The sequence below is a fragment of the Uranotaenia lowii genome, chromosome 1 (genome assembly GCF_029784155.1).
Source record: "Uranotaenia lowii strain MFRU-FL chromosome 1, ASM2978415v1, whole genome shotgun sequence".
Taxonomy (NCBI): Eukaryota; Metazoa; Arthropoda; class Insecta; order Diptera; family Culicidae; genus Uranotaenia; species Uranotaenia lowii.
The window spans coordinates 10,567,740-10,582,270 of record NC_073691.1 but is presented as its reverse complement, the minus strand read 5'-3'; the positions used below and the strand labels follow the sequence as shown (position 1 = coordinate 10,582,270).

Below are 14,531 nucleotides of genomic sequence, written 5' to 3'. Positions count from 1 at the left end.
TGACAAAAATGACTAAAATGGCAAAAATTACAAAAAAAAAATTACAGAAATGACTAAAAAATTACACGAAATTGACTAAGAAAATTTGAACTTCATTCCTTTTTCTTCATTTTTTAAAGATATTTTTGAGTTGAATTGAATTTTTCTTCATTTTGGGGAGTGTAATGTTGAAATCCCATTTTTTTAAGATGTCTTTTTTAGCCTGTTGGAATTCTTCTAAAGGGGCATTTATTGTGTTTATTTCGACTTGTTGAACACATCGTTTCCAAAATGAAGATAAGCAACCGAGTCGGCAAAGCAACAAGCCGTAATTAAAGTTTAATTACTCGCTTAATTTGAGCCTTTTTCTCCATATCGAGAGAGCTTAAGGCAACAGCACCAGCGGATGCTTTGTCTTGTTCGTTTTGAGCGAAGAAAATATCCTAGAAGCCAGCAGCAGATCTCGAGACTCAATCCGAGCACCTCTTCTATACACAGTTAGCTTCCTAGCACCGGAAGGGATAAATAGCATAATGAAGCCCCGGTTAAACTTCCATCTACACGTGGTTTGTTGTTTAGTTGGTTGGTTTAGTGGCTGGTTTGAAGACTGGCTGACTTTCTGGTGAATAAACGAAGTAAACCAACCCCGAAGATATCAACCGAGTGAAAAAGTTCACTGTTTCGTGGAAAGGTTTCTCACTTTCCTTTCTTGTTTTAGAGGAGGTGCACTGGAAAAAATAACGTCAATTTTATCAGAGACCTCCAGAAATACGATGAACGACAACCGAAGATTCGAGTTCAAAATTTGATGTCACATTTTCTGGTTGTTTCCCCCGACCAAAAGGTTAATTTTGCTTTCATCTGTTAAAATTACAAACCAACATGAAGATCTTTTGATTTTGACGTCAATTTTTCTACCAGTGTAGACCGCTAGTTTTCTTTCCTTTTGCCCGACTCGGTGGGTTTCATTTATTTAGCGAAAGAGTTTATCGCACAATGATGAAAGGAAGGAAGGAAGGATTGTTCGACGCTCTAATTGTCGGAAAGGTATTACAAGTTGATGAAACCCTCCTACCTTAGAGAAGAACGGATGATTCCTGGAAAATGACAGCATTTTTTTCTGTTTCCTAGTCGGGTGGATGATTGGTCTTTAGGTAAATTCTCTTTACCATTAAAACTTAGATGTTATTAAGGAAGCAATTTTGAAAAACAAAACTCAATTCATATTGATTTTAATTAAGTAGTCCAAGTTTCATCCTGTCTTTTTTTAAAAAGAAAATTACAATTTTAGATTAAGTTAATGCTAGATTATGTTTTGAACTTTTTATTAATCTCTTCACAGGTCTACTTCACAAGGGCCGTCTTCACATCCAGGACCGTTTGGTGGACCTATCCAATAAGCCTATCGACGTAAGTATAGAAGCTTAGTACACTGTATGTTACTGTTACTGTTACTGTTAGTTTAAGGTTTGAAGCGTTTTCAAAAGATAGCATGAAAAGCAAAATATCCATCACAACGATTTTGCTGGTTCGATCATTAATTTTCAAACAGGTTCTTGTTTTTTTCTTGTAATTTACAAGCATGACAAAAATATGAAAGACAAAAGTATGCAATCCGGATAGATATTAGAACATCGGATTTTTTCTGTGAAATTAACTTTTTATGTAGAGAATTGAATCCAACTGGGTAAGTCGAGTAGGCGTTGTCTTGATGGCAACTGACGTGTTTATTTTGGGTCAGAAAAATGTTTCAATTATTTGATTGTTTTTAATAATAATTTTGTGTTGGATTGGTCGAAAAATGTTTAACGAGTGACCGAATACTGATCACCGGATGTGTTTTGAACGGGCTTGTGTGATGTTCGTACGATCATAAAGTATTTTCTAAGCAAGTTGTTTTTTTTTTGTGCTACTGAAGGTGACTCGGCAGTTCCTCCTGCTGCTGGGTTGGGTGGTAGATTTGGTAAGCGACAAAAAGAGAGTTAAAGGATTTGTTGCTCCTGCGGCTACGTGAGGGGTGCGAGATTTATACACCAACCTGCTGAAAACGTGAACCAAACTGGTTGAAATCTGGCAGCTTTCAGTAAATTCGAAAAACGTTGCTACAAATTTTCAAAACACTACATAAAATGTATGTCAATCGAAAGAGGAGATTCTAATGAATCTCTAGGTATATAAAAAGTGACCAATTTGAGTTTAAATTTTAGAGAAATCACGCTATCAAAATCCCGTAAACCCACCGACCCGAGCGGGAGTTTGAAAAGTGACAACAAAGATGTGAGTTTCATTACAATATACTGAACAACTGAGATTTTTGAGGAACCAACTGTGTTCTACAAAAATAATAATAAAGTTAACGAAAAAAAACTAAAATTTGAATTTAAAGAATCGGTTCATTGGTAAGCGAGATACAGCAATGCAAAGCTAAAATTGGGTGACTTTTTTAAAGTAAGAACCGAAAGTTCCGGGATAGCGGCCAAAACTTCCTTCGGACCACCAAAAAATTATACATCCATGGATAGATTTATTCTTGACAATTCCAAATATTATAAAATCAGCGCAATATTTGGAACCTGTCACAAGTTATAAGCATTCTAGAAAGAGCTCTTTTTCGGGACTTTTTTCGTTCGGAATCAGCTACTGGTGATCTCGTAAAATATTTCGACTTATTTTTTCGATATTGAGAAACTAGAACAAATTATCTATACAATGAATTAAAATTCATCGAAATCGGTCAATATTTGCGGCCAGGGGAACTTACGCAAACTCTCGGGTCATATAGACCCGAACAGCCTAATTACGGATTTTTTTGAGGGAGCACTTCCGGTGGTCACAGGAAGTTGCCTGGTACTACAGATTGTGTATTTCGTGATTCCCCAGGGAGGTTTTTAAAATCAAATTTTTGCGATTTTTTCTCGAAGATTTATGATGATTTGAATGTGCGCTTCGGGTCATATTGACCCGAACGACTTTGGAAGGTTAAGATTGTGTCACAGAAGAAAAAATGTGCCCTCACCTTCCCACTGTGCTAGACACCATCTATGTCAATGGTTCAGAATGAAAAAAACAACCCCAGCCCAGGCTTCTCAATGGTAAAGGTCAAACTAAAAACTCTACAGTATTAAGATATATAAAAAATATACTTAGCTTTTATGTCGTTTAATTATACTTCCCACGGTAATTCTCAGGAAATATAATCGAAGCAATCCGAGTGAAAATATCAGTGTTTGTGGCCAACTCGACATCATCAATTAGCACAGCCGAAACAGCAAACCAGTTCTTTCCTCTTCTATACTTTCTTTCTGTTACCTTAACTGATTTAGTCAATATTTCTTCCTTTTTTCACATAAGAATACAACCATCACCATCATTTTACTTCCCCTCTCACTTCCACACAGTACACTTTATTCATTTAATCATGTTCATTGACACGTGCGGCGAGATGAAAATGCTAGGTAGAATTTTGTAAAGGAAGGAAGAATAGGCGGATAGGCAAGCATCAGATGAGCTTCGTAGGATAAAGCTCATCTGATGCTTGCCTATCCGCCTATTCTTCATTCCTTTACAAAATTCTACCTAGCATTTTCATCTCGCCGCACGTGTCAATGAACATGATTAAATGAATAAATTTATCGGCGCTTAAAACTTATCATCAACAGTACACTTTAAGACTTTGTACTGCTGTATTTTTTTTCAAAATGAATCAAAAAACGCCATTTAATCCTTTTCTAGCCCTCAAGTTATCTGCTCACATTCGTCCATTTCACCCATATCATAACGCTCATTTCGATACTTCTTTACTTTCATTGCACATCCTAACCGAGTTCGGAACTTCACACGTCCGTTCGACGATTCAAAAAGTGAAGGTTCAAAAGTGATGAACAGCTTTTCGGTGCAGCGGTCATTTTTCTCACATCCGGTTCCAAATTTTCCTTTTATTAAATATTTCTTATTTGGGATAACTTTTATGCTAAATTACACTGCCCCCGGGAAGCACTCCGTTGAATTCGCGGAACTTCAAAAACACTGTATAAAACGCATTTCCTTTCTTGTGTTAACGCACAACAGCAGCCGAAAATAGAAACTGGGCCCGTATTTATCGTAACTATATCGATGATTTTGAATTACACTCTTCTATTTCGTTACTTCAGACACCACTCCTTTTCTATGGAGACTCCATTTTTACACATTTCAAATTTATGCAACGAAATACTTCGCCATATTTTCTCTATGATAGGTATAGACAACGGAAAAATCGAACGCGACGACCGAAAAAAAGACTCGTCCGTTTCCGAGCAAAGCTTGCTGCGATGTTTCATGAGTTGAAGTTTGTTTCACCCCAAAAACTGAACCAAGTTTGTGTAAAACTTATCTCAAGATGTATCATTTTATAGATCCCATACTTTTTGGTGTAAAACAGGGGTTGTGTTTGCAATTTTTGCAAATTTAGTGAAAAGTGTTTGTTGGTCCAAATCCTTGAATGCTACTTAATTAAGAAGCATGAACATTAAAATTGATATACTATTTTGAATGTTATTTTCAAAATAAACTGATGAACATAATGCTGGATAAATACATCGCCGGAATCATCAAAAGGGGCTAGAAATCAAGATTCGGGAACGTAAGTGGAGATGGATTGGGCACACGCTGCGAAAAGATGAGAACGAGATTTGCAGAGAGGCGCTGGAATGGAATCCAGAAGGACATCGAAGAAGAGGCAGACTCATGGCGGCGAAGCGTAGCCTTCGAAATTCGAACTGTCGACGAGAGTCTTGACTGGGAACAAGTGAAGACGCTGGCTCCGGATCGTCAATAGTGGAGATCTTTTACCACGGTCAGCAAGACAGCAAGCAGGAGAACGTGGACGTGTTTGAGCTAATTTCTCCCAAAATTTCAAAGTGCCAGTGAAAAGGCCAGAATGAAGAAATAACTTTTACAGGGAAGTAATAATTATTTCAAACTTGAGGTCCTGAAGATCGCAGCCTTGAAACTTTTTTCCCTGTTTTTTGTTTAAATAAAAAATAAGACAAAAAAAATATGTTGCTGTTCAGGTATTGCAAATTTCAATTTGTTATACAAAAAAGTCACGTTGAAACACCAGAACCGCAAAAAACGCAATTTTCTCGTTTGACTAGCTTAACACCTTCCCAGAATGGAGAGCCAGTGACCCCAATTTTCGGCTTTGGTGGCAATAAATGTAAATTCCATTAATGGCTTTTGGTTTCGTGTTACGCATTATGTATGATACATTTTTTCTGCCTCTGATGCCAGCTGACTCGAATGGAAATTTTGTTACCCGTTGTCAAGGATTAAAGGCACACGTTGTTAAACGAATGAAGGAGGGGCTTGCAAACTTTAACGGTTTTATATTTTTGGCCACACTCTCTATGTTGGTACAAGCAACAACGCGAACATATTTCACGTTCAACTGTTTCCCCCTCTCTTCTAAGAAAAGCCACTCGATTGAACGGGTACTTTACTACGCGCCACGCAACGCCTTCGATAAATTGTAATTCCGATCATTATTTTATGGTTCGAAATTTTATCACTTTTCATGTTTCGCCCAACTCTCTTCGCCTATGCACATTCAGGGTATCCACTCATGTGGGAAAATCGAATTTATCCGATCGTTATCGCTGATATTATCGCTCGTTACCACGAGTTTCATAGCTACCACCATGCTTTTATGTCGGAAATTTTCCGGAACGCTATACAGAAGATACAAGGCAAAGCAGAAATCTGCCGGAAGAAGGGAAGGAACCGTTTACCACAGGCCAAACCTCTCAAAAGGAGCAGCGGCAAAAGCTTGTGCATGCATTCATTCATCGTGAGAAAAGAACATTAGAATCTATTATTTCTCTTTGTTATTCATTCAGTGGTTTGTGTTTGACAAGCTTTGCGGCGGGGTGCCTCTTTTGAATGTTAAAAAAAATTCCGTATCCCGACTTGCCTTGTCCGTAGGTTAGATTTATATGACTTCTAGTAAGCAGTTGGACATCTAGCATTGTTTTTGGAGAAATGGGTTTTACAAGTAATGGTTCCTTGTTATGATTCACATGTTTCGTTTATCTTTAACTAGCACTGGTTTATTGGCTAGGAGGACTACTTTCACAAATACTACATGATATTCAATTGAAATCCAAATTCGATTCCTGCTAAAGGGTGATACGATCAAAATTTAGTCAAGGGAAAACGCGTGTAAATCAGTGAAATCGTTTATTTAAAAAATCAAATTAAATTTCTTTTTCAAGTTTAATTAGAATAAAATTCAGGAAAAATATTCAGTTAGGCTTCCGCTTTTCCAAATTTGAATTGCCGGGCCTTACGCTTAACCCCTGCCATCAGATTTTGTACAGACACCTTGTCCACCTTCTTCGCCGCAGAGAGCCAGTTTGCCTTGAACTGCTGCTCGTCCTTAGCAGTTTTTTTGGCCTTCTTTAGGTTCCGCTTGACAATAGACCAGTATTTCTCAATTGGGCGGAGCTCTGGGGTGTTGGGAGGGTTCTTGTCCTTTGGAACCACCTGCACGTTGTTGGCGGCGTATCACTCCATGGCCTTTTTACCGTAATAACAAGATGCCAAATTCGGCCAAAACAGTACGGAACAACCGTGTTTCTTCAGGAAAGGCAGCAGACGTTTATTCAAACACTCTTTCACGTAAATTTCTTGGTTGACAGTCTCGGAAGCTATGAAAATGCTGCTTTTCAAGCCACAGGTACAGATGGCTTGCCAAACCAGACATTTTTTCGCGAACTATGACAGTTTCATGTGCTTGAAAATATCTGATACCTTTTCCCTCCCTTCCTGTCCCGGAAGCTGCTTGTAGTCGGCTTTGACGTAGGTTTCGTCGTCCATTACCACGCAGCCAAACTTCGTCAGCATCGTCGTGTACAGCCTCCGGGATCGCGCTTTGGCCGTCGTATTTTGTTTATCATCGCGATTTGGAGTCACTACCTTCTTGTAAGTCGATAGTCCGGCTCGTTTTTTGGCTCGATGCACGGTTGTAGACGATACACCCAGCTTCTTTGCGGCATATCAGCAGCTTTGCGGTATTTCAGCTCTTTGTTCGATAGCCAAACTGTTCGAATTGGTTGTTCTGGATCCGATTTTCTCGTCCTCGAAGCAATACTTTTCCAACGATCAACACGGATTCTTGCCAAAACGATCCACGACAACAAATTTGCTGACTTTCACATCATTCGTGCAAGATAGCTTTGCCATGAAGTCCCAAACTGACGCCATCTATACTGATCTGTCTGCTGCTTTCGACAAAGTAAATCACGATATTGCAATCGCAAAACTCGAACGCTTAGGATTCGGTGGATCCCTCCTGGACTGGTTTCGGAGCTATTTAATAGGACGAAAGTTATCAGTGCAAACTGGAAATTACTTTTCAAGACAGTTCTCCGCTTGCTCAGGTGTGCCCCAGGGAAGCCACTTGGGACCGATAATTTTTGTCATCTATTTTAACGATGTACTCACTCTCTTGGACGGTCCAAAACTTGCGTATGCCGACGACCTCAAACTTTTCCACACCATCAATGGCCAAGACGATATCGATCTCTTGCAAAGGCAGTTCAACACCTTCGCTCACTGGTGTGACACCAACTGCTTGCCTCTGAACCACAGCAAATGTGCGGTCATTTCATTTTCTCGCAAGCGGAACCCTCTTTGCGCAGAGTACACTCTCGGGAACGAAACCATTGCCCGGGTGGAACACATCAACGATTTGGGAGTTATCCTAGACCATCGGCTGGAGTTTAAGACTCATACGAATTACATCGTTGATAAAGCATCTAGAAGTCTTGGCTTCTTATTTCGCGTAACAAAGGAGTTTAAAGATGTGTACTGCCTGAAAAGCCTGTATTGCAGCATAGTCCGCTCAACTCTCGAATATGCATCTGCAGTTTGGTGCCCATTTTACCAGAACGGAGCTGAACGAATAGAGGCTATCCAGCGGCGCTTCATACGGTATGCCCTGCGACACTTGAACTGGTTAGATCCGTTTCGTTTACCCAGTTACGAAAACCGTTGTCGCCTAATTGATTTAGACACGCTTCAAAATCGTCGAAACGCTGCACGTGCTTTAATCGTAGCAGATCTCCTTGCGTCGAGGATCGACTCTCCTACGCTGCTGGAGGCTATTCCCCTCAGTGTGCGGCCCCGAGGATTAAGGAACCAAAATCTGCAGCTCTATGTTCCCATCCGGCTGAATAACTACGGAGCCAACAGCGCTCTAATTGGAATTTTGAGAACTTTCAACCGCTTCGCTGAGTACTTTGACTTCGACGTTTCAAGAGCTACTTTCCGAAGAAAAATTTTAATGGTTTCGAGAACTTTGTAGTTTTAAGTAGTTTTTAATTTATTATTTTATTAGGCTATCATTAGGATCAACATGTGATCCGTTGATGTTTTACACAAATAAACAAATAAACAAATAAACAAATATCGGAGAGAGAGGTTAGGGTTTCGCTTGAAACTACCGACAACTCTCTTTGTCGTCTCAGCGGCTTCCGGTTTTCGATTTCCCTCCAATCCAGACTTCCTGGCTGTCGACAAACGTTCCCCAAACACTTTAATTACATTTGTAACGGTTGATTTGGCTACTTTTAGCGATTTTGCCAGCTTTGCGTGCGAGTAACTCGGATTTTCGCGATGCGCGAGCAAATTTTTGATACGCTGCTCTTCTTCCTTGGACGGCATTTTGACAACTGAAGAGTAAATTCCAAAATCAAAATAGGAGCAACATTCTACACACACACACACACACACACCTTCAAAATGAGGGGTGTTTAGGTTTTTAAATACAAAATTGAAAGAAATACGTCAAGTTGATATTGACCAAATTTTGACCGTATCACTCTTTAAACATCTAAAAAACTAACAGGAGTTGGATTTTTGTCATTCTTTCTCCTCAATTACATTTCTGCCTAGCGAATATCATTGGTTCGGTTAGTTCTTGAGCTCCGAATTTGACTTGAGCCCCCTCTGGTGAAAGGCTTTGACTTGTAGATGCCGAAAATTAATGTCACGGGTTCGCTAGTCCAAGCTACTTGTGTTAATACCGATAGATATTAGTTTAGCTCCAATTTCAAGTTGCGAACAGTCAAGAGGAAGGACTTGTAGGTGAAGAAAATTAGTGTTGGGAGTTCGCTAGTACAGGCTACTAACGAAAGTACTGGTAGAAATTAGATGTCATCTTGCGACCAGTCAAGTGGAAGGGTTTGACTGGAGTACCGGTAAAAATTATTCAGCCCTGATTTTACCTCTAGTGAAAGGGTTTGACTTGAAGGTGACGGAAATTAATGTCGGGAGTTCGTTAGTACAAGCTACTAGTATAACTACCGCTAGAAATTAGATAAGCTCTGATTTCAACTTCCGACCCGTCTAGTGAAAGGGTTTGACTTGTAGGTGACGAACATTAGTGTCGCGAGTTCGCTTGTACAAGCTACTAGTGTTAGTGCCACGAGAAATTAGTTTAGCTCCGATTTCAACTTGTGACCCCTCTGGTGAAAGGGTTTGACTTAAAGGTGACAAAAATTAGTGTCGGGAGTACGCTAGTACAAGTTACTAGTGTTAGTACCGGTAGAAATTAGATTTGCTCCGATTTCAATTTGCGAACCCCTCTAGTGAAAGTGTTTGACTTGTAGGAGACAAAAGTTAGTGTCACGAGTTCGCTAGTACATGCTACTAGTATTAGTACTGGTAGAAATTAGATAAGCTCCGATTTCATCTTGCGAACAGTCAAGTGGAAGGATTTGACTTGTAGGTGATGAACATTAGTTTCGCGAGTTCGCTAGTACAAGCTAGTAGTGTTAGTATTGGTAGAAACTATTTTAGCTCCAATTTCAACTTGCGACCCCTCTAGTGAAATGGTTTGACTTGAAGGTGACGAAAATTAGTTTCGAGAGTTTGCTAGTACAAGTACTGTTAGAAATAAATTTAGCTCCGATTTCAACTTGCGACCACTCTAGCGAAACGGTTTGACTCATAGGTAACAAAAATTAGTGTCGGGAGTTTGCTAGTACAAGCAACTTGTGTTAATACCGGAAGAAATGAGATTTAACTTGCATTTAGAAATTCGAATATTTGAACTTAAAAACTGTACGTTTAGGTGGTCGAGGGGTTAACGTGGTAGGACGGTAATCGCTGGCCCGCTGATGGCATGGGTTCGATTCCTATCTCGGTACTGGGTGTAAAATGTTAATCTTAAGTTGTCCACGTTTATTCAGTCTGTAAAGCCTAAATCGGTTAAGACGGTATATGTCTTTAAAAAAAAAACTTTTCATAAATTGTCTGAACAATTTGGTCAAAAATTCTGAAGATCAAGGCCAAATGTAAAAGGTTGGCAACGATGGTCGTAAAAAGTCGCCTGGAATCAGATTTAAGGACTGTCATTGTGATAATTCTAAATTTTAAATTGGGACGATAATTTGATTTTTGTTTCTTTTATATTATTTTAATCCAGGCCTTTGTCAGCTTCGACGTGAGCTACCAGAGTCCGGACGACGAATCCGGCAATTTCGAGTCCTCACACGTGGCTAAAAGTCTGCACCACCAGCACAGCAGCATCGACGACGACCAGCAGATGCTGCTGGACATCGAACAGAACATCGCCAATCTGGAGAAGAGCCTTAACCGGGGTGGAGGTGGTGGAAGTTCTGCAGCTGGCAGTAGTGGCGATGGAGGAGGAAGAAGTTCCTTTTCCGGTGGAGGTGGAAATGGAGGTGGTGGGGGAAGTAAAGGAGCTAGTGTGATAAAAAGGGTGATGTCATCTGGATCCACCTCGTTACACGAGAAAAGTAGCTATCCAGCTGTCAAATACGATAAAGCTTCCTCGGTAAGCTTTTGTTGAAATATTTACAAAAAGGGGTTTTTTCAGTGTATATTTAAACGTCAAATTTTTCAACAGGACAACGAATCTTCATCCAAGCCGGCGAAATCAATTTCGGATAAAAAAGTAACTCTAAGGACGGTGAGGAACTTCATCCGGTTGGGTCGGTCGAGGAATCCTTCCAGGGAAAGTCGGGACAGTAGTACGGAAGATGAGGGTCGTTCGCTGATAACAGATTCTGAGGATGCTCTGGGAGGCCCAGCAAGTTTGGGTCAACAGAGCAGTAGTCACCATCAGCAGCATCAGCAACGGCATCCACATCAGCACCAACACCAGGATCAGCACACTTCACATGGTTCCGTGACCAGTCCGAGTACTACGGCCGGAACCGGACCAGCCTATGAAAACATGTCCCAAACCGGAAGCACCCACTCGAATGCCTCCAGCGACGGGGATGAAAACACCAACAATGAGAAGCTGAAAAAGTGAGTGACAGTTACACTGAGTGAAATTGTTTACTAGAGTTCTAAATGATTATTTATCCAACAGACTAAAGCAGCTGGCCAAATGCAACGACCATCTCAAGAGCCAGGACTTCCAGGTGTGCGTGACGATAATTGAGGCGAGGCAACTTCCTGGGCTGAATATGGACCCGGTCGTCTGCATCCAAGTGGGCGACCAGAAAAAGTACACCAGCGTCAAGGAAAGTACCAACTGTCCGTACTACAATGAGGTGAGTTTTGTTTTGTTTTGATTTTTTGCGCTGAAAAAAATTTGAAAAGATGAAATTGTAAAATTTATTAGGTAAAATTTTTGTCTCATAACAATTTTTTCTCCATTACAGTATTTTGTCTTCGACTTCCACATGCCCCCGGTGATGTTGTTCGATAAAATCATAACGCTATCTGTAAGTATGATTTTTTATTACCTTTCCTTCCTACTTTTTTGTTTTTGTCATTCATACTGACAACTGAGTTAACTCGACCCTGACAAACGACTTAGAGCACATGGGAGGGAAAAGGTCGTTCACAAATTCGCAACAACTTCATCCACAAACAATGAATATTAATTAACATAAATATAATTATTCCTCGCTACGGGAACCGCACCTCGATTCAATAACAAGGTTCATCATTAACCGGATTAAAAGCTGGTAGCAGTCATTGAAAACTCACATTAAATCGAACACAATAACGGGCAGCCCCAATCAAAAGCTCATAAAACATTTAACTTTTAATTACAAAGTTTACACACGGTAATTTCTGCCCACCCACTTTTAAATACACTCGCATACGAGGACGACAAAAAAAACAAACCACATACACACTGAAACAAAACTTCTGTCGAATTGTTGTTGCTGCAGAATATAGAATCCTACAAAAAAAAACTCATTGCAGGTGATACACTCACGCAAATTTATGCGCTCCGGAACGGTGGTCGGTTCGTTCAAGATCGACCTCAAAACGGTGTACGATGCTCCCGGTACAGAACAAAAAAATATATAAATTCATATTATTACCTCCCCTCGTAACGATAATAATTATAATTCATATGCATCGTCGTCGTCGTCGTTCGTGCTATTATAGTCCAGTTTTAATGCTCGTCTGTTTATGTTTTTGTTTACTTTTTTTCTCTGTTCAACTTACTCTTCCTATCGTGCAACAACTTTATTGTTATGTGAATTGGAAACTCTCTCTTTGGCTGCATTTCCTCGGTGTTTTTTTTTTCTTTATTATTTCAACTAGCTCTAGGAATGGTCAATTGTTTTTGTTCTGCCTCATTAAATACGCCAGGATGTATGCTCTTCTACGATAAGTTCTAAATCAGCGAAAAATGTTGCATTATTAGCAACTGAATTTGCCAGGATTACAAAGTTAACCAAATTTACAAATTCACAGGCGTTAAAAATTTGTAAATTTTGCAAACGTTGCCAAATTTACAAAAACCACTAAATTATCGAAGTTTACAAAATTTTCAAAATTAATGACTCCTCAAAATTGTCAAAATCATCAAAATGTAAACTTTGAAAAATTGTCAAAACCATCAAAATATTAACTTCAGAAAATTGTACTAATTTTCGAAACTGTCAAAATTTTCAATACTTTCAAAATTATCAAAATGGTAAAAATGGTCCAAACTGTCAAAATTGTCAGAACTAGCAAAATTACCAAAATTACCAAATTTGTCAAAATTGTCAAAATTGTCAAAATTGTCAAAATTGTCAAAATTGTCAAAATTGTCAAAATTGTCAAAATTGTCAAAATTGTCAAAATTGTCAAAATTGTCAAAATTGTCAAAATTGTCAAAATTGTCAAAATTGTCAAAATTGTCAAAATTGTCAAAATTGTCAAAATTGTCAAAATTGTCAAAATTGTCAAAATTGTCAAAATTGTCAAAATTGCCAAAATTGTCAAAATTGTCAAAATTGTCAAAATTGTCAAAATTGTCAATATTGTCAAAATTGTCAAAATTGTCAAAATTGTCAAAATTATCAAAATGTTCAAAATTGTCCTAATTGTCAAAATGTTCAAAATGTTGAAAATTGTTAAAATTGTGAAAATTGTCAAAACTGTCAAAATTGTCAGAATTGTCAAAATTGTCAAAATTGTCAAAATTGTGAAAATCTTCAAAATTGTCAAAATTGTCAAAATTGTCAAAATTGTCAAAATTGTCAAAATTGTCAAAATTGTCAAAATTGTCAAAATTGTCAAAATTGTGAAAATTGTCAAAATTGTCAAAATTGTCAAAATTTACAAAATTGTCAAAATTGTAAAAATTTTCAAAATTGTCAAAACTGTCGAAGTTCTCAAAATTGCCGAAATTGTCTAAGGTGTCAAAATTGTCAAAATTGTCAAAATTGTCAAAATGGTCAAAAATGTCAACATGGGCATAATAATCGAAAATTTTCCTGATGTTTCTCCAGTGCTGCCAAAAGTATTACAACGATGATTTTAAAGAAAACTTACAGAAGCTGATAAAAAAAACCTCAGATTGACAAACTTTTCAATTAATTAACATTGCATTAACTGTGTAAAATCTAATTAAAATTAATCGCTTGTTTTGCTGTTAAAAACACAAACAAACGACATCCATTAGCTTTCTCATCCGTGTCGAAAGCTTTGTGTTTTATTTCCTTTCGACAAACGGCAACCAACAACATTTAGCGATATACTACTGAAGGCCGCCGGCCGTCCTGAGGATAATAAAAAGCAGATGACACTTGAGTAAACTTTTCTCAACGTTTTCAACGAAAAATTATGGGGACTGGGCACTCCTTAATGTACTTTCGAGTGCAAAGTGTGTGCTTACTACTGTGAACTTTCCCCCTGCTTTGGTACCGAGCAAAAGTTGACGACTTACAGATGACGACGACGGTTTAATGCAATTAGCTCCAAGTGGATAGAGATGCAGAAGGTCGTCACATTCTTTGTGCAACTGGTTGATTTATTCGAGCTTGGAGTTATGACAGATAAAATCTTCACACCATTAATCGCTTTCTGCTGTTGAGCTGATGAAACGTACTTGTTGTCTGAAGTACGAAAAATTAAAATGAAGGGACCAAGGTGACTCCCTTGTGGTACGTTATATACCAATTAATACATTTACGAATATTAACTGTTTTAAAAAAATAAAATTTAATGACTCAGCCACAGCGATTGAAAAGTTCGAATGAATTGAAAGAAAATAAACTCGTTTCACTTAAATAGTAAACGGTTTT

General features: G+C 38.6%; 1 protein-coding gene across 1 annotated transcript in view; it reads left to right on the top strand.

The window, feature by feature from the left end:
* Nucleotides 1–14,531, top strand: part of LOC129748708 (otoferlin-like) — a 204,786-nt gene that overhangs the window by 150,499 nt on the left and 39,756 nt on the right. Inside the window, exons 3-8 of the mRNA XM_055743399.1 lie at nt 1,322–1,389; nt 10,448–10,819; nt 10,892–11,298; nt 11,363–11,546; nt 11,658–11,720; nt 12,211–12,295. Of these exons, the coding sequence (XP_055599374.1) occupies nt 1,322–1,389; nt 10,448–10,819; nt 10,892–11,298; nt 11,363–11,546; nt 11,658–11,720; nt 12,211–12,295 (1,179 nt within the window). The remainder of the gene's footprint in view (nt 1–1,321; nt 1,390–10,447; nt 10,820–10,891; nt 11,299–11,362; nt 11,547–11,657; nt 11,721–12,210; nt 12,296–14,531) is intronic.